Source organism: Arvicanthis niloticus, chromosome 1, assembly GCF_011762505.2.
Source record: "Arvicanthis niloticus isolate mArvNil1 chromosome 1, mArvNil1.pat.X, whole genome shotgun sequence".
NCBI classification, from domain to species: domain Eukaryota; kingdom Metazoa; phylum Chordata; class Mammalia; order Rodentia; family Muridae; genus Arvicanthis; species Arvicanthis niloticus.
In genome coordinates, this window is record NC_047658.1 from 58,212,955 (window position 1) to 58,236,264 (window position 23,310).

At 35.5% G+C, this 23,310-nt stretch overlaps 1 protein-coding gene across 3 annotated transcripts in view; it reads left to right on the forward strand.

Moving 5' to 3' along the window:
* The window catches only part of Grm5 (glutamate metabotropic receptor 5), a 483,575-nt gene that overhangs the window by 362,092 nt on the left and 98,173 nt on the right, over nt 1-23,310 (forward strand). For all 3 annotated transcript variants that reach the window (XM_034485471.2, XM_076937502.1, XM_076937509.1), the window contains exon 4: nt 3,775-4,010. In XM_034485471.2, coding sequence (XP_034341362.1) covers nt 3,775-4,010 — 236 coding nt within the window. The remainder of the gene's footprint in view (nt 1-3,774; nt 4,011-23,310) is intronic.

The window sequence follows — 23,310 nt, forward strand, 5'->3', positions numbered from 1 at the left end:
GCTACTATTTATTTTTTTAGAGGCTATGAACTTTTTGGATGGTTTATCTGCTCCTGATTTAACTTTGGTACCTGGTATCTGTCTAAAAAATTGTCCATTTCATCCAAATTTTCCAGTTTTGTTGAGTATAGGCTTTTGTAGTAGGATCTGATGATTTTTTTTTTTAATTTCCTCAGTTTCTGTTGTCATGTCTCCCTTTTCATTTGTGATTTTATTAATTTGGATACTGTCTCTGTGCCCTTTCGTTAGTCTGGCTAAGGGTTTATCTATCTAAGGGTTTATCTTTGTGGATTTTCTCAAAGAACCAGCTCCTGTTTTTGATGATGCTTTGTAAAGTTCTTTTTGTTCCTACTTGGTTGATTTCAGCCCTGAGTTTGATTATTTCCTGCCTTCTACTCCTTTTTAGTGTATTTGCTTCTTTTTGTTCTAGAGCTTTCAGGTGTGCTTTCAAGTTTTTAGTGTATGCTTTCTCTAGTTTCTTTTTGTAGGCACTTAGAGCTATGAGTTTTCCTCTTAGCACTGTGTTCATTGTGTCTCATTAGTTTTGGTATGATGAGCCTTCATTTTCATTAAATTCTAAAAAGTCTTTAATTTCTTTTTTTATTTCTTTCTTGACCAAGTCATCACTGAGTAGAGTATTGTTCAGTTTCCATGTGCATGTGGGCTTTCCATTAAGTTTTTATTATTGAAGACCAGAGTTAGTCTGTGGTGATCTGATAAGATGCAAGCAATTATTTCAATCTTTTTGTATCTGTTGAGGCCTGTTTTGTGAACAATTACATGGTCTATTTTGGAGAAGGTACCATGAGGTGCTAAGAAAAAGGTATATTCTTTTGTTTTAGGATGCAATGTTCTATAGATATCAGTTAAATCCATTTGGTTCATAACTTCTGTTCATTTTATTGTGTCTCTGTTTAGTTTCTGTTTCCATGATCTGTCCATTGCTGAGAGTAGGGTGTTGAAATCACCCACTATTATTGTGTGAGGTGCAACGTGTGCTTTGAGTTTTGTAAAGTTTCTTTTATGAATGTGGGGGGCCATTGCATTTGGAGCATAGATTTTCAGAATTGAGAGTTCTTCTTGATAGATTTTATTCTTTGATGTGTATGAAGTGTCCTTCCTTATTTTTTTTGATAACTTTTGGGTGAAAGTCGATTTTATTCCATATTAGAATGGATACTCCAGCTTGTTTCTTGGAACCATTTGCTTGAAAAATTGTTTTTCAACATTTTACTTTCCTGTACTGTCTGTCTTTGTCACTGAGGTGCGTTTCCTGTACACAGCAGAATTCTGGGTCCCGTTTACATATCCAGTCTATTAGTCTATATCTTTTTACTGGGGAATTGAATCTATTGATGTTAAGACATATTAAGAAAAAATGATTGTTCATTCCTCTTATTTTTGTTATTAGAGGTGGAATTATGTTTGTGTACCTATATTCTTTGGGGTTTGTTGGGAGATTACTTTCTTGCTTTTTCTAAATTGTGGTTTCCCTCTTTGTGTTGGAGTTTTCTTCTATTATCCTTTGTAGTGCTGGATTTGTGGGAAGATACTGTGTAAATTTGGTTTTCTCATGGATTATCTTGGTTTCTCCATCTATAGTGATTGAATGTTTTGCTGGGTATACTAGTCTGGGCTGGAATTTTTTGTTCTCTTAGGGTCTGTATGATATCAGTTCAGGATCTTCTGGCTTTTATAATCTCTGGTGAGAACTCTCATGTAATTCTAATAGATCTGCCTTTATATGTTACTTGACCTTTTTCCTTTACTGCTTTTAGTACTTTTTCTTTGTTTTGTGCATTTGATGTTTTGATTATTATGTGACAGGAAAAAATTGTTTTCTGATATAGTTTATTTGGTGTTCTGTAGGCTTCTTGTATGTTTATGGGAGTCTCTTTCTTTAGGTTAGGGAAATTTCTTCTATAATTGTGTTGAAGATATTTACTGGCCTTTGAAGTTGGGAATTTTCACTCTCATTTATACCTATTATTCTTAGGTTTGTTCTTCTCATTGTGTCCTGGATTTCCTGTATGTTTTGGGTTAGAATTATTTTCCATTTTGTATTTTCTTTCACAGTTGTGTCAATGTTTTCCATGGTATCTTCTGCACATGAGATTCTCTCTTCTGTCTCTTGTATTCTGTTGGTGATGCTTACATCTGTTACTACTGATCTCTTTTCTAGTTTTTCTATCTTTAGGGTAGTCTCCCTTTGAGATGTCTTTATTGTTCCTATTTCCATTTTTAGGTCCTAGATGGTTTTGTTTAATTCCTTCATCTGTTTGGTTGTGTTTTCTTGTAATTCTTTAAAGGATTTTTGTGTTTCCTCTTTAAGGGTTTCTACCTGTTTACCTGTGTTCCCCTGTATTTCTTTAAGGGAGTTATTTATGTCCTTATTAAAGTCCTCTATCAGCATCATGAGGAGTGACTTTAAATCTGAATCCTGTTTTTCCAGTGTGATGCTGTGTCCAGGTCTTGCTATGGTGGAAGAACTGGGTTCTGATGATGCCAGGTAGCATTGGTTTTTGTTGATTATGTTCTTGTACTTGCCTTCACCATCTGGTTATCTCTAGTGCTACCTGCACTTACTGTCTCTGACTGGAGCCTGTCTTTTCAGTTATCTTTCTTGTGTCAGAACTCCTCAGAGTCCAGCTGTCTCTGTGATCCTGTGATCCTGTGATCCTGAGCTCCTGGGTGGAAGAGCTCCTGGGACTCAGACTGCCTCTGAATCCCAGGGATCCTGAAATCCTGCTGCTCTGAGTGCAGTGTTTTCTCTAGGATGGTTCAGGATATGGTGTCTTCAAGGGAGCAGACCAGCTAGGTGTCTGCCCCAGCCAAAAGTACTAAGCAAAGGGCGGAATGGGAGTGGTAATCTGGAGTGTGGAGTTTGGATGGGTCCTGAGTGTCCCAGGCTCCCAAGTTGCAGCTCTGGGGCATAGGGTTTTTGAGGAGGGTTCTTACCCATTGCTCTGAGTGCAGTGGTCCCTCTAGGATGGCTCAAGATATGGTGTCTTCATGGGAGTACACCAGCTAGGTGTCTGCCCCAGCCAAAAGGCACTTTTCCTCATTCTTTCTGTTCTCTCAATGTGAGAGTTGATTTATGATGTGAAGAGTGTCTTCCCTCTCACTCTCATTAGTATCCCATCATTTAATTTTTTGAAGTTATACAAATATATGGTTCAAAGTATACATTTAAATGAATTTGAATGTACACAGACTCAAAAGGAGCATATGTATGGTAGTCACAGGATGACTACTTACAAGATATTTTAACCCTTATAATTTTTATCTCTTGTATAAACAACAATAACATGCTGTAGTATACTTTAATGAATATTGCGTATGTTTTGCAAATACTTTCCAATCTTTTAATACCAATTTTGTTAATGATTATTTTAATTTAAATCAAAGAAGATATTTAAAGTTAATTTGACTTGCTTATTAAAATCCAGAAAAATTATGCACAATAAAATTGTAAAACTTGCATTATATTTTATAATTTGTAAAATTATGTTAAAAATACTAGCTTCTTTTCTACAATTCAAAGGTAAAATTATTGCGTTCTGATGTCAGAAAGTCACATTTTCCATTATGGTATTGCCTTGGCTTTTACCTTTAACAGGCTGGTAGATAACAGTCACCTCTGGAGTACAATGCATGGTCTTCGTGAGGCCTAATAATAGCCACATTACAATCAGTGTCTCAAACTAGAAAGATTCATTTCTCCAGAATATTTCTGCTCTAAGCTGAGGGAACTGTTTTTGCTTGTTTCCACAGTGATGGCTGGGCTGACAGGTATGACGTGACAGATGGGTATCAGCGAGAAGCTGTTGGTGGAATTACAATCAAGCTCCAGTCTCCTGATGTCAAGTGGTTTGATGATTATTATTTGAAACTCCGTCCAGAAACAAACCTCAGAAACCCTTGGTTTCAAGAATTTTGGCAGCATCGTTTTCAGTGCCGGCTGGAAGGGTTTGCACAGGAGAACACCAAGTACAACAAGACTTGCAACAGTAAGCCGATTTATTGTTACATTTAAAATGGATAAGGCTAAGTCTCCAATTTGTGTGAATTGTGTCATGTGGATAGAGACTATCATTTGTTAGAGTGGAGGACGCTTACATAAACAGAGTGGGTATTGCTACTTAATGGTGAGAAGCAGGTTTTATTCTCACTAACCAAAATATAACTAAGCAAGTGTTTACTCTATTGAGATTTAAAATAATTAAATCACCACTATTTATAGCATTAAAAAAAATCAAATGTGTTTCTGTAAGGCACTGTGCTAGAAGCATCACATGAATTAGCTCCAGGGTGAAACTACTTTTGACATCTCTGAAGGCAAAGGCCCTGTTGAATTCATTTCTATCATCTTGAACAGTTAGGCAGTGGGGAATGTGTCTAAAAAAATGAATGAATAGAAGTCAGAGAGTGGGTCTATTTCCTATTGCAATAAATAAACCAGAAATAGGAACAGGAAGTTTGATGTATATAATTATAATATTTTAGAGACATAATTCCTTCAAAACCATTATTCGGTCATTGAGCAAGTACTTACAAAGGCTCAGCAATATGACAAGTTATTGCATTAGTTATAAGGGTACTATGATGTGGAAGGTTCACTGTCTTCAAAATTTTAGCATCTTAGAAGTTAGGAAGTACTGCTGACAAAAACTCAATTCTGTTTTGTCAATACTGTGAATGACATAATGCTTAGACAAAGGATACAGTTGTGCATACCCCATCCTAAAATCCTTTCTTTATTTTAATAACCAGGCATAGATAATATTGATTATTGATATGTAAGTCAAGGTTACAAAACTTTGTTAAAATTGATAAAAAGTGTGTGGACAATGACTTATCCCACATTATGCAACAAAAACAGTACATAAATTTGCAAAAAACCTAAATGTCATAGTTGTTGGTACTTTTGTTTATCCTGTAATAATACTAGCTTGTGTCAGCCTTTGTCATTGTATCTCCAATTCTAGTCCACAGATGGGTTGCTACATTCTTGTATCAAAATAAGGAAAGTAGTGAGTTCATAAAGCAGCCTCTCTTGGGTCATATCCATCCAGTGTTTTGGTTATCAGTTCATGCTTTTCAAAAATGATGGTGATAATAATTATAGCTTGTGCTTCCTTTATCATTATTTGGAAAAAAAAAAAACAAGCACTTAACCACTTTATTCTGGTTCTTATTCAGATAAGGGGGAGGTAAGGTGTTTCAGGTTTCAATTGCTATGATGAAACACCAGAACCATAAGCAACTTGAGGAGGAAAGGGTTTATTTAGCATTTTCTTCCATATGGCAGACCTTCATCAAGGGAAGTCAGCGCAGGAAGTCAACACAGAAACCATAAGGCAGGAACTGGCACAAAGACCATGAAGGAGTATTGCTTACTAGTTTAGTTATTCTGAGTGTTTATCCACCTCAAAACTACCTTCCCAGGAATGGCACAAGCTACAGTGAGCTGAGACCACATCAACCTTTAATGAAGAAAATGTGCCATAGATTTACCCCCAGGCCAATGTAAGGGGGGAGGGGTTCAATTTCTCAACTGAGATTCTCTCTTCCAAAATAACTGAATTGTGTCTGACATTAAACTAGGCCATATGGAAGGAAAGCTGGAATGTAGAATATTTTATTGGTCAATGCAAACCCAAACCACAGGAGAATGAGCTAGCATTACCTTTGTTTCTGTGTTGTTTAATTTCCTTTTCTTTTTTGCTTAAATCTGCAAAGGCTTGTCTTTTTCCTTTGTTTTTAACTTTTATTGTTATGAAAAAAATCTATGAGAATAAGCAATATTTTTACTGAAGCCTCACAGTTTTCTTTTTTGTTGCTGATTTTATGTTTTTTTATTTTTCTACCACCTTTTGAAATTGCACATCCCTTTCCATCTGAGGATTTGGGGAGCATAGTCTTCTCTTTTGTGATCGTGGACAGGTGAATGAATATGCAGCTACTTTGGCAGAGTGACACAGAGGGAGCATCTCTGTATTCTTACCTCCTGAGGCACTACCACCTTTTTCCTCCTCCTCTTCCTCCTCCTCCTCCTCTTCCTCCTCCTCTTGCTCCTCCTCCTCCTCCTGCTCTTCCTTTTCTTCTTCTTCCTCCTCTTCCTCCTCTTCTTTCTTCTCTTTCTCCTCTTCCTCCTCCTCTTCTTCTTTTCTCATATGAAATTAAATTTATTTTTTTTCTTTCATAGGATATTTATTTTAGGTTTTAAGACAGAAATAACAAAATATTTTATAAAAGTGTTACATTTTAAAAATTCTACCCATTATTAGGAGAATGTCATCTGTAAATTCACCTATTAACATATGATTTTATTTTCCATCTAAAATCAATAAAAACTTCTTATTTTAGGTTGGATATGGAGGCAACATGCCCAGAATTAAAATACCACTTTAAGTTTTAATTAAATAACTAATCTGTTTATTTACTTCTTATCCACACTGTAGTTTCTCCTTCTATCTCTCCTCCCAGCCCTTTCCACTCCCTTTTCCTCTCCTGTCATCTGCTCCTCCTCCCTTTCTCTTTACAAAATGGGAGGCATTCCATGGATATCAGCCTTGGCATATCAATTTGCAATTATTCTAGATGTATCTTCTTCTATTGAAGAATGAAGAGCCAGTAGCAGTGAAGAGTTCCCAAAGCACGCAACAGAATAAGAGACAGCCTTTTTTCCTGCTGTTAGGAGTCCCTCATGAAGACCAAGCTGAATAACTGTTACATATATGCAGAAAGCCTGGGTCTATCCCATGTTGGTGGTTCAATCTCTGTAGGTTCCCAGGTTAGTTGATGCTGTAGGTTTTCTTGTGGTTTCCTTCACCTCTCTGCTTTGTCCATTTCTTAGAATTTCTAATCACTGTGGTATCTTTTTCTTACTGAAAGCATTATTTCCCAGTCTACTTACTTCATTTACCTTTTGCTGGTTTTTATCGTATAATAACTTGAAAATCAGCATAGATCACCCCTAGCTCTATCATATCTGAACATAATTTTAAGTCCATGATTTTTCAAAATTTTTTTCTTAAATACTTTATTGTTTGCTAGTCTGTAACAGGACATCTGTCTTTATATCCTTTACTGCCTCAGCATTTCTTCGTATCAAAATAAACATCTATCCATCACACAAGCTGCTTAGTCATTTGTGATTATGCTACCTTTGGAGCAGAGTGCTCACCTCTTGAACGGTAAATTGCTGATATAGTTATATCACCACAAAGAGAATCATTCACTGCACAGAGAACAATAGCCTCGTCATCATCCACACAAGCAGCTGCAGTCTTCTGAATTCTTTCTTGTTGTGTTAAAAAGATTTTCATTTTTCAGCATGTAAATATTTTATAGTCATTCTACTGACTCCTATATATTTTAAAATGTTTTCTTATTTATCTTTATTTACCAAATTCCTAGATACTTTGTATCTATAGAAAATATTTAATAAACATGGTGAAATAAATATTATTTTATTTCCTTTAGACCCAGGTAGTATCACAATAATAACAAAACCTCCCAATCTAAAGATTAAAACCATAGGGATACACTCTGGAGTACAGGTTGAGTTTCTTTACAAATTTTTTGGGTTTAAGTGTAAAGTGTTTTACCACTTAGTTGCTTGCATCCAGCAACTGATTTAGTAACTCCTGTAATGGACTAACTTTTCTGGCCTCAGTGGGAGAGGATGCACATAATCCTGTAGAGGCTTGATGCCCTAGAGAAGGATGCAAGAGGGATGAGGGAGCAACCTCTCAGAGGCAAAGTGGAGGGGTAGGGAGTGAGGAACTCTGGGCTGGAGGACCTGTAGGGGACAATATTTGGGGTGTAAATAAATAAAATGATTAATTAAAAAAATAGCTCCTCTGGTGTCTGGCTTATATTAGGTATCAGTGTGATTAAGCATCATTTCATGAAATTGAGTTTTCTAGCACATATTCATTCACTGGCTGTGTGGTTAGTAAATTAAAATTTTCTTTAAAGAGTTACTGAAAACATAGGTTTTGGCATTCTTATATAAATCAATGATACTAAAAATACAAATAGTATTAATCATTAATTATTTTGCACTTAAAGAACCTCAAGCTTTTGATAGTTACTTTGCCATACAGTGTCACTTACTGCAGTAGCAGCAGCAGCCACATATAAGTACTTCCTGTATCTGCTACATCATTGATTACATATGCAAAAGTGTGTCCAGGAGCTAGAGATGATTAAAAATCTGTTGCAATGAATTTTCAGCTGATGATTACACTCTTTCTAATGAATGTGTCTTATAAGGGTTACAGATGAGTGAGTTACTTAGGTCATGCCAATTATTATTCATTTAGCAGAATTGTATGCCATTATTTTGAGGTGTTTCCCTGGCACCCTAATGTATGGAAAAGAAAAGAAAGTCTTTGTCTAAAACCAAAAACAAGTTTGTCAGAACCATTCATGGCTAGGGCTTAGAGCATTGGAGGAGCAAGATGTTCTTATCCTCAGAACCCAGCTTGTCCTTCCCTACAGGACTGTGGTTATCAGTTCCAAGGCTATTGTGTGCCTTGTCTGTAATGTTCTTGTAAAACCCTTTACTCCCCTTGTGCAACATCATTCAATTTAGCTTCTCTCTGACTTTGTACCACTGTATGATACTTTCCATTGACTTTGTCTCATTTCTCTCCTGAAAACAGTGTATAAGGTGCTATACTTTTTCATAAGTTTGCTTAGCATAAGACAAAACTTCTCTACAAGATCACCTGACCTTGCCTGTGCTATTCTCTCTTTATCTTCTCATCTCCTGGCTATCTCCCATTTAGGGCCCTGCCTTGAAGAATGAGCTCCAGTAACGACTCCAGCTTTTTATTTACTTTTCAAAATATCCATTAGTGTCGCAGCTATTGTTCAGAACACTTGGGCATCTCTCAAACTGAAAATACATAAAAATACCTTGGCTTTTCAGAGGCAGTGATTATCTGAAAGAAAGACCTGCTAGAATTTAAGAGCAGAAGTATAATGGCCGAATGAAATGAACCAAGTCCCACACTTAATATGATAGGAATTTTTTTTCTAAGTTCTTAGATAATATTTTAGGAAAAATAATCTGATAGAATTATTATCCAAAAAACAAGAGTTAAGAAACAGGAGTAACTATCCAATTATCTATCCTGGTGTTGGGTACATGTGATTTTCCTTAATACATACCCATCATGAAAAATTATCCCTCCTCCAGGAAAAGAAGTATCTAAGACTACAACTTTAATCCAATATGTTTTTGAAATCAGATAGAAAGTTCTGAGAGTTGAATCATTTGCTGGATGCAGGGAATGCATTGTATAAAACAGTAGATTTAGATTCTGAAAATCTACAAAAAAATTCAACCAATAACACTGATATAATCTCTCTCTGTCTCTCTCTGTCTGTCTCTCTCTCTCTGTCTCTCTGTCTGTCTTTCTCTGTCTGTCTTTCTCTGTCTCTCTCTCTCTCTGTCGCTCTCTCTCTCTTTCTCTCTCTCTCTCTCTCTCTCTCTCTCTCTCTCTCTCTCTCTCTCACACACACACACACACACACACACACACACACACACACACACAAAACCCTTTCCAAGGACTGGCTCCTCACTCCCTAACCCTCCCCTTTGCCTCTGAAAGGTTGCTCCCTCATCCCCCTTGCATCCCCCTTCCCTAGGGCTTCAAGTCTCTACAGGATTATGTGCATCCTCTCCCACTGAGGCCAGACATGTTAGTCCATTACAGGAGTTACTAAATCAGTTGCTGGATGCAAACAACTAAGTGGCAAAACACTTTAGACTTAAACCCAAAAAATTTATAAAGAAACTCAAATATAGGTAATACTGGAAAGAACATTGTAACAGATGCCACTGCTTGTGCTAGTTGTTATAAATATATTTATCCACAAACATGTCGTGAGTATGTGAGATTGTCCTATCCACAGCCTTCATGATTGGTCTATTGTTTTAACATCTTAGTAATTGCCAGTGCCACAACTTTTAAAAATTGTACAGAAATGGCTCCCAAGCCAGATGGTTACTAAATAAAGGAGCTGTTGTCCTCTACAGCTGTGACATGGTACCAAAATAACAGGACAACCTTCTATGAAAAACAGGGTCACTGAGAAGATCATGGTAAAAAAGCTTGATTTTTTTTTAAACAAAAAGATTATTTGCATTAATAAATTATAATTAAGTTTTGCAACATCAGGAAAATCAGAGGTAGAATCCAAAGGGATGCATGATCTAGTATTTAACATCAAAGTATCTAAATTCAGTTCAAGAACTAAAGTCACAAAGAACTAAAATATTAAAACAAAAATTGCATATCTCTTAAAAAGTGCAATATAGAGTGCCTGTCATTCACCATTTATTTTTTCTAGTTGCCAAAGTTGCAAAGCACTAAACAAAATACACAAACACAGTTACAATAACAGATAATCTATTCTTCTTCAGAAAAAAGACAGCAAGACAAAACTAATGAGAAAATTATATATTATACTAGATTATCATAGGAGAAACATAAACCCAGAAATAAAATTTATAATGTTTAAAGGATGCAGTTTTAGTAGAGTAGTCAACTGTGAATTTACTGAGTGATTGGGTTTGCATGAAGTCCAGAAGATGAGTGAATGGTGCTGGTGTCCACAAGGCAAGACTCCAGAAGTAAGAGATCACAGAAACACAGTCTAAAACTGTCCAGTCTTTAGAGGAAAGTTGGGCAGCAGTAGAAGAAATAAAATAAGATGTGTGTAAACAGTAGGAAGTGATACCAATGAAGTAACGGAAGTTAAGTTCTCATAGAGCCTGTGGGCATTGTATATTGGATCTGACTTTTACTCTAGAGAAATGAAAAGCCAGGATTAATTAAGGAAAAAAAGAACTATAGCAGGCACCCCTTGTCTTTTTGTTTTAGGGTTGTTGTTGACTGTTTTCTATTTTGAGATTTTTTAAATTACATTTATTTTCCACGGATTCAGTCAGGTGATGAAGAATTTGTTGCAGTGAGTATCTTATATGGCAAGAGTCATGGACATTTATTTAATAAAACATAACTGCACATTGATGCATCTGAAAAGAATAGAAAGGAATTGTGAGTGTAAAATGGATCAGGAAAGATTAGAGATATAGGGTAATAGTGTGAGAGAACAGAATCTACAGGTAGGCTAGAAGAGTCCACTATAAGAAAGTAATCATAAATTCTTGTCATGTTCACAGCTATGAAGGGATTATACTGACTGAAATAAGGTGAAACAACAAATAAAGAGAGGCAAAGTGGAATCCTTATGGATGTTTGATGCATAGATGAAATGTCTTAGTTGAGAATCAGTACAAAGTTGTTGGATATCTGTAAGCATGACTTACCTTGGAATGGTATTAAAGATGATCTGGCCATAATTTGAAGAAATTTTATCTTTCAATAATTTTTCTCTTACCAGTAAAACCAATAAAAAAATGTCTTTTTGGTGACACACCCTACAGAAGAACAGCTCTCAAATTCAGATATCAAATTCCTTCATGTATTCAAGCAATGGTGAAGCCAAGATAGAATAAATGCTCCATAAATTTAATTATTTTTCTTGACTCAATAGGAAAGCACCATTTTCAAAGTTATCTTGCAGTATGTAACTAGTATTGGACAACAAAATATGTTGTGAAATGATCTGTGCCATTTATAGACATGATATGATACCTAAAAACTCACAAGAGATTCGAGACTCACACTCGCGCCTACATCCGTATGACAGAAAATAAGCATTCAGGATAGTCAAAGTGTGGCTCCTTTAGTCACTTGTAAGACTCAGGAAAGCAACACAGTCGGACTCAGGTTTTTAAGTGACCAAGAGATACCCTTGTATTGTGTTAAGATACTAGACATTTGAGGGTTGTCGTAGCAGCTATTTATGATCAGGACTTGTTACCTTCCTGTTTTTTCCTAGTAGATAACAATTACCAGGCTTTTGCCAAGATGTGTAAATGCCAGTCAACAAAGTGACTACTAGAATTATAGGATCCATCTGTTACCATGGCAACTCCTCAGTGACTCACAATTTACTGCCTTTTGGAATGTATCCATGATATTTAAGCTGTTGCTTCCAAAATATTGTACAGATTAGTCAGAAACGTCATGATTATCAGAACAGATTCAAACAGTCTCTGAATGGAACATGATTTATTTTTATTTAATGAATTATCAAAATGAATCCAGGGTATTTATTAAATTTAAATTTGATAAAAAAATATTAACTGGTTTTTTTATCAAATTATTCCTTTTGCAACATTCCATTAAGCAAGATCTTGTGCTAGTTTTACAAATGATGGAAAAAAATTATAGTCAGTTTGGTCTCTTCCTTCCAATATTTTTATTTCATCTGCAAATATTTTAAATACAATTTTATAAGAAATAGTAATTGAATTATTGGGGCTGGATAAAATCTTTACCAAATAAACATGATGACCTGAGTTTGATCTATAACATCCAATCAGAGTAAGGACTAGAGATAAGCAACTTGTAATCTCAATGCAGGAGCTGAGGGGGTTCTGTAACTTCCTAGCCAGACAATCTATCATAATTGGCAACCTCTGGGTTTGTTGAGAGATCCTATATCAGAATATGTTCTAACCTGTAAGCTTTCTTTTAATTTATAGAGTTGTTGGCAGTAGTAGCTAAGGAATATGCACCTGAATGTTTAGTTTGAAAACACCTGGTTGGAGGAACCATCTGCTTCACACCCACTTTATTTTTGTGATATCTCTTAGTGCTCACTACTACAGCCTGTGAATTCCAACTGGCTTTTCTGTATTTGTCTGGGCTTTGGAGTTGGAGAGTTATTATTGCCATGTTTTCCCTTATCTAAAAGTCATATTCTCTTTTTCAAGAACATATTTTGTTTTGTGATTATTGTTTTTAAGAAAACCACTCAAACATTTGTTGTAGATTATAGCTTCCAAACAGTAAATTGCTTGACATCATGAACACAATGTAACTTAATGCAGACACATATTAGCATTTAATAATTTTAATAGTAATCTAAAAACAATGATCATAGCAGAAGGAACCCACTAGCCCACTAGGTAATCTTTTCTAAGGATACTTTGGCTAGATTTAAAGAGTGTACGTAGTATACCTTTGATAGATTGAGGAGACACTGGATATTCAGACGGTGGGATACATAATGGGCATGTTTTTTTATTCCCACACATTTCTCTTTAGAAAAGAGCTAAAATAGGGCACATTTTTATTCGAGATCAAGTTTAGATGTTTTGTTCTTCCTGTTTTTTCTCAGCAAAGTCAAGATAATACACTTGCTTGCACATTAAAAAGTGTGCCTCGCTAGATCTTGGGCCTTTCAGTCATTTAGTCTTCTCCTGTAAGAGCTTACATATATTATTGGCATACTATGTTAATCTAGCGAGAGGAGAATGAGTTTCTTTGATTTTGAATTTAAGTGTATTTTATTCCATTGGTATTGTTTGAGTAAGAAAATAATTTGTGATACATGTATTTTTAATACAAATTTGATATAAATTAGTGATTATAGAGAACTTCATACATAGAAGTAGCTGTTTAAATTTAGATTTCCCAGCAGCAATATCTTCTTAGTGTTACTGGACTAGATGAGAAGATGGATAAATCCTGGAGTACTAACTGAATAGATATGGTTGGCCACTTGTATTTCTATTGCTATAATAATATAATGACCAAAAGCAACATATAGAAGGAAGAGTTTATTTGAGCATGGTTCCAGAGGGACAAACGTCCATCGTGACAAAGAATTATGGAAGCTGGAGACAGTTACCATGATAAGAAAAGCCAAGAGGTCACAGACAGAACAACTAGGGAGGAGAAAGAAAAACCTTAGGATATTTCAGGTCTTAGGCTCTAAGATCCTGCATCCAATAACATACTTCCTCCAAAAAGGTCACCCCCTAAGATTACCCAAACAGTCTGATCAATTGACCAATACCATGGGGAGTATCCCATTCAAACCACCATATTCCCTATTCCTGAAAGAGGATAAAGGAGCAGTGATTAAGGCAGAGAAGAAGCTCTGTTCACAGTGAAACTATGCTTCAAAGATTTAATGACTTAAAATCTCAGTATTATGTAGTAAACAAAAGAAAAGGTAAGACTGGTCTCAGGATCTTGACCTGGTCATGGTACTATTAATTATTATGTTATGCAATTATTTTTAAAATGGGCCATTTAGGGCTTTGTTGGTACCAAAAGTCTCTATATGTATATCTCTGAATGTTTGTATGTGTCCTTTGCCTTAAGATATTCATCCATCCATCCTAGGCAACTGGAGATGAGAAAAACTCAAGACAATATATAAATAATAAATATGAAGAAACAAGATGAAGTAAAAAAAACAAAGAAAAGTCAGCTTAGTTCAAGGACTAGACAATCCTTCTAGTGCTATCAAAACCCAATTCTTTTTCCAGAACAAAGGAAATGGCATAAGCATGGCATGGAGTGGATTATTTTAAATGAAGGGATAGTTTAAAATCACAAAACTCTAGCTGTGATTGGGATTGTGTTTTTATACAACAAGCTCTAACTAATCCTCTCAGAAGCACATGGCATTTTTTCTAGTCAGGCCTTGTCCAATGCCTGACATTTTCAGGTCCTTATCCCAGTTCCTAGTATCAGTAGAAAAACAGATACAGACAAGAACTGGCTTTTGTACTCTTGGGCAAGAGTTAATTAAATTAATTTAGCAGACCAGAAAAAAAAATCATCTGTAGGTATAAGTAATACAACTGAATTCCAGATTCAAACAGTCACAGGTAATTGGAAGGTGTTATTCTATGACAAATGAGCCTCCATGGTGTAAGGCATTTGATTCCAGGAATCAGAAAAGCTATGCTAGTGAACTGAATTTGACATTTGCATTTGCATTTTCAAAAAAAATGTGTATCAAGAAATATTTTCCTTTAGAATTTTAGCTTTTATTTTTAGCTTGTGACTACTGTTTATTAAAAGAAAAAATTTTACATGTTAAAGTCACCCAAATGATTTAGACACAGTCTCTGGAGTTCTATATGTGAAGCTTATCTTGATTGTGGGATGTATTACTCTTACCAGCAGTTCATAACAGTGTACATTCAATACCACCATTCAGCAAACTCACCATCTGTTTCATACTGATATGTTAAAAGTTTATATGTGGTTTTATGTTAACATGATTCATTGGTGCACTCATAGAAAATCTCCAGCCTCTCCATCAGCTGATGCTGAGTGACCCAAACCGCCGCCTAAAGAACATTGCTGTTTTCTTCAGCTGTTAATATTGTTTGTTGTTGTTGTTTTCTTTTTTCTTTCTTTCTTGCATGGCCAGCCCTCACCAAAAGTATTTGTGGCTTTTCTGACTCTAATAAAAAACAATTCTATCAGTTATGGTATCAGTGGCCTCTCAGAAGTTGACCAGTGAGAATAGCCAAGGCCAAATTATTTGCTACACAGACTTTACTTAAGCAATATTGAGTCTGTTTCTTCTATGGGAATTTACTTTTATAAAAGTTAAATTTTATTCCTTTATTGGACTGTGGCCATGCACATAATCCTCAAATAATACCAAACAGATCCAAGGTACTAATTATTAGAAAAAACAATAATCATTATATTAAAACTCATAAAATTAGTAAATAATTATCAATCTGATGACAGGTTTCTTTTCAAATAATAATTTGACTCATATCATTATTATTTTATTGCAATCACAATGAGCTATTAATAACTGTACTCTGTTAAGTAAATGAAATTAAATATGTCTTTTAAATTACTACTTGGACAAGCATTGGATCCACTAACAGTGTCCTAGCAGGTTGAGGACCAAAAGTAGAATCCTGTACTGGTTTTTCAGGTTTCCATGAAAATGGAGGATTCAACTCTTAGAAATTTGAACACAGCATTTCTGAATCCTCTTTACAATACTGCCCTGCCTTTCTGTTATTTAACATTCCCTAGCTTTCTGAAAAGGTGCTTCAATATAATCAACATGTATTCAATTTTTATTGCCAAGAAGTTAGGGAATGCAGAACACAGAAGAATGACTCTGTTTCAACTTTCTGAATGATAGGATTGGAAAGCCTCACATAATCTAAAGTGAAGAGATCATCACAACTAGCAATGAGATTGATATTTTGTGAAGCCTATTACTAAAGATTGCTCTGTCTTAATAATTTGCAAAACTTAAATGGTCTTGTTACCACTATCATTATTATAATTAACATTTTAAAGCAATTGATTGCTAGGTTCTACACAATCATATTTTCTATTCCAGTCAACCTTATGAGATAGTTACCATGAATATGCTTTTACTGGTAGAAAAAAAAATAAAGAAACAACAGTTTCAGTTGCTTCTTTGAGATTGTATAACTCATAAATGGCCTAACAACCTCAAGTCTCAGGTTACGCAATTCCAAATATACTAAACTTTGTGTATACATAGACAATTGATCTCTCTGTCACTATTAGATGTTTTATTGATTCCATAACATATTACATGGATAACAATTTTCTGGGAATCCTATTCTTTAAAACTGCTTTTATATATAGGCGATACTCAATATATACTTGTAAAATAAGTAAATGAATGCATACCACAGTCTGGTTAAAAAGTAAGATGTCAGCAGCTGGAGTCTTCCTCTCCTTATTAGCCCATGTGGAACTGATGAGTTATAAACCAAAGGGCATTTACATCCAGCTTATAAGTAAAAAAAATACATATTCACAAATACATGTTGACAAGGTGAATTATAAACTTAATTGCCTTCATAACTTCTTTCAAAATATATTTTATAAACTGTTCTTTTGTGATATGATACATTGTTAAAATTTCTATTAATGACTATATCCTTCAAATCATAGCTTTTCCATTTTAACTTTTTGGAAATAGATTAATAGCAGAGTGTGGGGCAAGTAGACCATGTCACCTGAACTGGTAAGGTTGAGTAAGCTGAAACCCAGTGAAACTAAAATTAAGAGCGGTAGGAGTAAGAGCAGTAGGAGTTGGGCCAACTCCCTACTAAATCTATCTGCTCCGGAATGTGTAACCATGACACCTCACTTCTATGATACATAGCAATTAGGCACATAGCATAAAAACCTGGAGTTCTCCATGCTAATGGGGTATCTAGATAGGCCCCAATTGTTGAGTCAATTAGCTTCCCTTCATGGGCATTCTTTCCTGAAAAGGATATTTAATCCCTGATTCACAATGAGGAAGGTTGGTGCATTCACTTCTATCATGAAATACATCAGTTTGAACAAGCAAGGACTGTCTCTTCATCAGGGATCACTGCAGGAGCTAGTGGACGGTGGTGGAAGCCTTCATTGTAAAGAGCAGCACTTAAATCCCTTGGAGAAGGACTTCTTTCTTCCAGCTCCTCTGTACTCTTGGCACTCACTTGGAACCTAACTAGGTTGCGCCCTACCCTCACCACATACCCTGCCTTGTATGGGCACCATGAGAGAAAGTGTGGAATGGGACCCCATTTACAACTCCCAGTGGTTCACACTCCTCCAGGCACCTCAGCCCCAATAGTGAGGCAGGATACAGCCTGACAACAGAGACTAAAAGGAGAAAAAAAGTTGTGTGACTTCCTGGAGAGATATGAAAGAACTACTTATTATACATAAGGTACCAATAAGGCACCAAGGAAAAATAACCCAACCATGCCTAACTTAATGAAAAACAATGAGTTTCACTTCCAAGTGTATGAAGGAGTCAAAGATAACTACATCATTAAAAAGCCCATTCCAGCAAGGATATGTATCCACAATGCTTCCTGTGAAACTTGCTGGAAGTTCTGTGAGTCCCCTCTTCCTGAATAATCGTGAACTGTTTGCATTCCCTCTGGCAGAAAGCTCTTGACTCTAGTACATTTCTGAGATTCCCTGAGAACAAGTCCCACTAGTTTACTCAATCTTAAGAGTCTTCCTTCATCCTCCTACACTGAATAGCTACAAATCAGTATGATTCCTTTAGATCTTAGGTATTTTCTATCCTTCTTCTAAAATATTTCCTGAGGCTTGCAGGAATACAAGTACTTTCTTCCAGTTACAGCTGAGCATTAGTCATTATACTACAATAAGAGACCTTTTTCTCAGGAGTTTGCATGGTCCTGAAACTCCATGGTTATAAATTCCCTTATCCAACTAAGGTTGAGCGAAGCCATTAATCTTTAGGCATAAACAGATATTTATAAGGTAATTTGACAGGTACATCACATCTACTTAATAAGCAACAGCTGAAAATTCCTCTGTAGGACCTATATCTACTCAGCCAGAGGGTTTTTTTTTATCTTGGCACATAATATCACACATAGATTACCTCTTGTAGAACAGGACTTGAAAACACAAGTGGAAATTAGTTGCTTGCACCCATAACAACTGTCCCACTATTAATTGACACATCTTGTCTGGAATGATGACTCAAGGACAACCACAAGGTCAAGACTGAACCGGACAATTCTTTCTTAGCAGTTAAGTTCAATTGCAACCTGGTTTCTCAGTGTCATACAAACTGTACAATGTCTTCAGAAACAAGGACTTAGCATCTACTGCTGGCAGGTAAGCAACAACAAATGTAATAGCTTTATAATTTTTTTGAGAATGTTATATAATGATTATAATACTCAGTCTAGTCAAACCCTCCCATGTACCCTGCCCTTCTCTTTCAAATACACAACCTTCCTTTCCCCAGTTGTCGATATGTGTATAAATATAGAGAAACCAAAAGTTGACCTAAACCTGATGGGCACACAAAAATATAGCTTTTATAGTTTTGAGAAGCTTGGAAGCCTCTTTAGTCAACAAATCATGCAGAAGTAACCATTCATTGTGCAGATATATAATTACTTATAGCTTCTGAAAGAGCCTATTTTCCACTCATATTTGACACCTTCATTCAAATTTTTTCTTTCATTTTTTGAAATTCAAATATAATTACAATATTTTTCCTTCCATTTCCTCCCTCTAACACCTTTCATGCTCCACCTTTATTGATCTTCCTGGACCCCCTGAGTCTCTCTTTGTGTATGTGTTTCTGTTTTTCTATTCTAGATATTTTTTCCCAAATCCGTATACCAGTTTTCCAAATCTAAAACTCAGAGGTTAGAATTATATTATTCTATAAATGTAATGAAATCTTTTAACGAATATGGGCAGGATCTGTAAAAGTCAACTGACATCTAATATAAGCACCAAAAGATTCCAAGATCCAGGAGCTAAAGGTATACTAAAAACACAACCTTATCAAAACCCAACACAAATATCTTCATTTTCTTCATTTGTATCATCAAAGTACAGCAGCTTGAATAGGAGACCCTGACTTACTAGCTTTATAATTTGTAGTGCATTGTCATTCTCCACCAGTCCCTGTTTCCTATCCATGGGGTACTACTTCAGAGTCATTGTGTCTCTCCCTGTCCCATGAACATTGTGTGGACATTTTGTGCTATACAGGCTTGCCTGGGTCCCAAAGACAAAGCATGTTTTTTCTCTATCTCCCTTTCCACTAAAGCCTACTTCCCAGTTCTTACAACACCAGTTGGTCAATATGGCCATTGCCTGTCCATCCACCAAACCTGGCACCTAAAAGTTTGCTGGGATATAACAATAACACCTCCAGTAATTATGCAAGAAAACTTTGCTTTACATTGCTTACTTTGGATAGATAGATAATTGACCACTCAAGAATGAGTTAAACCTTTTTTTTAACCTGTGTCATTGCTTTCTATTCCTTTCACCTTGCTTGTTAACTTTCTCACTTTCCAAAACCTTTCCAAGTATTCTAGATTCTCATTAAAAAAGCATTTGGCTTTCTGTCACAATGTTTATTTTTCACCAGCAATGCCAGATAGGCTCAACTCTTCCTATGTACATGATTAAGTGAACTGGACATACCACATTGACTGCTTTTTGTTCTCTCCATCACCTTCTGAGTATATAATCACTTTATAATCCTCATCTATATAATGGTCTAAATAATTCCGAACGTGTATTTTTTTTTCTGATTCAGACAGATCAGATACAAATTATTTTCTAATTATCACAATTGTATTTCTGGAATCATTAAGACCACAACCTGGATAATAGGTCATGTGATTTTCCTTCCTCTGTATTAGTAAGAGTGGGAAACTTCAACACCCCACTCTCACCAATTGACAGAAACTAAACAGAGAAATAATGAAATTAAGAGATGTTATGAATCAAATGGACCTAACCAATATCTACAGAACATTTCACCCAAACACAAAAGATTATACCTTATTCTCAGCACCTTATAAAACCTTCTCCAATAGACCATATTACTAGGTCACAAAGCAAGCCTCAATAAACACAAGAAAATTGAAATAACCCTTTATATCCTATCAGGCCACCATAGATTAAAGCTAGACTTCAACAACAGAAACAACAGAAAGCCTACATACTCATAAAAACTGAACAGCTCTCTACTCAGTAATTACTGGGTCAAGGAAGAAATAAAGAAATTAAAGACGTTCTAGAATTCAATGAAAATGAAGACACAACATACATAAACTTATAGAACATGTTAAAAGCAGTGTTAAGAGTAAATTTCATAGCACTAAGTTTTTTCTTAAAGAAATGCTACAGTTTTCATATTAACAATTGAAAAGTATACTTAAAAGCTCTAGAAATAAAAAGAAGCGAACACACCCAAGAGGAGTAGACAGCAGAAAATAATCAAACCCAGGGCTGAAATCAATAAACTAGAAACAAAGAGAAGAATACAAAGAATCAACAAAACCAAGAGCTAGTTCTTCGGGAAAATCAACAAGATAGACAAACCCTTATGAAAACTAAATAAAAGGCAGAGAGACAGGACCCAAATTAACAAAATCAGAAATGAATAGGGAGGAGGCTGGAGAGATGTCTCAGAAGTTAAGAGCACTGAGTGCTCTTCCAGAAGTCCTGAGTTCAATTCACAGCAACCACATGGTGGCTCACAACCATCTATAATGAAATCTGGTGCCCTTTTCTGGCAGGCAGACATACATTCAGGCAGATACTATATACATAATAAATAAATCTTTTAAAAAAAAGAAATAATGAAATGATAGGAAGACAACAATGGACAAGAATGGAGGCAATTCAAAGAATCCTCTTCACTTTAACCTGGTTCTCTCCTGCTTCAGGGCATGATTCTATCCATGGGATTCAGCCTTGTGAATCCCAGGAAAGGCTTTTCAACACATATCTAATTTATGCCATCTTCCCTTTAAATTCTGCCAGATGTAAGAAATGACAGGCCCACAGCTCCACCTCATTCTCTTTGTCATTTCTCCTGCCAAATCTGAGATTAGTACAGAGGCAGGCATCAGCATGTCACTCTCCATTGGAGTTCCTCTGTTACATAGAGAAGTTCTTTCTGGGGACAGTTGGACCTCAGCTGTATGCTTTATTACCCACAGCAAACTGTGCACAATCATTGCCATAGCCTACTTATGATCTCATCCTATATGTGCTATTTTAATTATATGGGATACATCCTCATACTAATATAAATGATCTCAGTCTTTAAGAATAAAATGACCAACCTCATGGTTCCTTCTAAAAGGATTCTCCACTCTCAGATGGCTTATTGATTCTGTGTGCTCTCTGTCCAACTAGAAGGTAAGCCCTACAAAAGATACCCACTAAAGAATGGCATCTTCCATGGAAATTGCCTACTACTTAAATTAAGCCAAGAAAGGATGCTGTGTGTTTTATCGTTTTTGTGAAATTCTTGTACGATCTATTAGCTTCCTGAGTCTCATAATTCTTTTTACTCTATACATAAGAAATGTTTCCATTTGGAGGAAGTAGCTATACAAGAGCAACATTTAAGACAGAGAGTAAAAACATTTAAAGAGACTAGTCAGACTACCATATAAGGACACATTCCCATCCTAACCTCCAACAATAATTAGGTGCCAAAAGCAGAAATTCTTTTCTTAGGCAGTAATAAATATTCATTGATTGTTTCATGAAAGATAAGTGTTGGGCACACAGTTCATTGTAGTATAGGCATGCTTGATCTTCCAATCTATGTATGATAAATTACTGATATTAAAATTATAAAATAGTTTATAGATTCATTTTAGTATCTTAGTCACATAAACGCTCTTCGTCCTCAAATATTGCTGTTGTCATGTTTTATATGTGCAAACTAAAGTCAAGCCAAGACAAATAACTAACAAATGAAGTGTCATAATTTGAATCCAAATTTATAAAACATTTTTATGATATGCTTCCTGCTATAAATATGAAACAATTGTTTGAAATAATGTCCATTATTAGTAACCGATTTTGGCATTGACCTTAGACTAATCTAGTCATATCTTAAATGTACATTATATCATGTGAACAACAACCGATAGATTTCAGTTATTTGGTGCTTATCTCATTGGCATGTGACTTCCATGTGTTTTTCTCAAGTTCTCACAGCTCTACTGGAGAACGTAATTTTTCTTGTTTTCAACATGAGGTAATCATGAAAATACAGTCATTCAGGTCTATCTGGAAGATATACAAAGGCTAGAGAATAACATTTCTAGTGGACTATATTTAAAATTATATGGTAGAAAGCTAAGTATAAGATTTAGGAAGCCATCTATTTTTAGGAAACACCACAAAATGTAGTTAAATTGGAATTCATAGAAAAGAATGGTTGAAGTAATGATAGATCAAATTGAGAAGAAGATTAATGTCTTGCTATAGTAAGAAGACTTCAGAATCCTAATTTTTGTCTTGGGCTCTTAAATATTATTAACACACAGGTTTTTGTTCCTATAAGATTCATTTACATACTATGTGGAAGTTCTTCAAAATTCCACAATGTGTATGAAACAACTAGAGTTGTCTCAAATCATGCATTTATTTGAGGGTTATCAACTAGTTGCTGGTGGTACTCATTATATAAACATAAAAGTTGGCATCCTACATGTGTAAGTATATGGTTCCCCGCTGCACTTCTTAGGATTCTGAAACTTTCTAAATCTGCAGAGATCAGCTGTGTTGCCCCATGAAAATTTAGAGGTCAGTTCTTTGTATTTCAGATAAAACTATATAACAGAGACACTGTGAATATTAAGAAGTTAGCTGTATGAGTATATGTATGTACAGCCCTGGATTCATGGAGCTGCTGTGTTGTCTCACACAGCATGAGCATGTATGGTGTTAGTACTGAGGATGAATTGTTTATGTGATGCCATCTATTACAACGGCATTTTCATTGATGACTCTTTACAACCTTATATCCCTCTTCTTGACTCAAGGCACCTCCCATAATCCACTGATAAAATTGGCA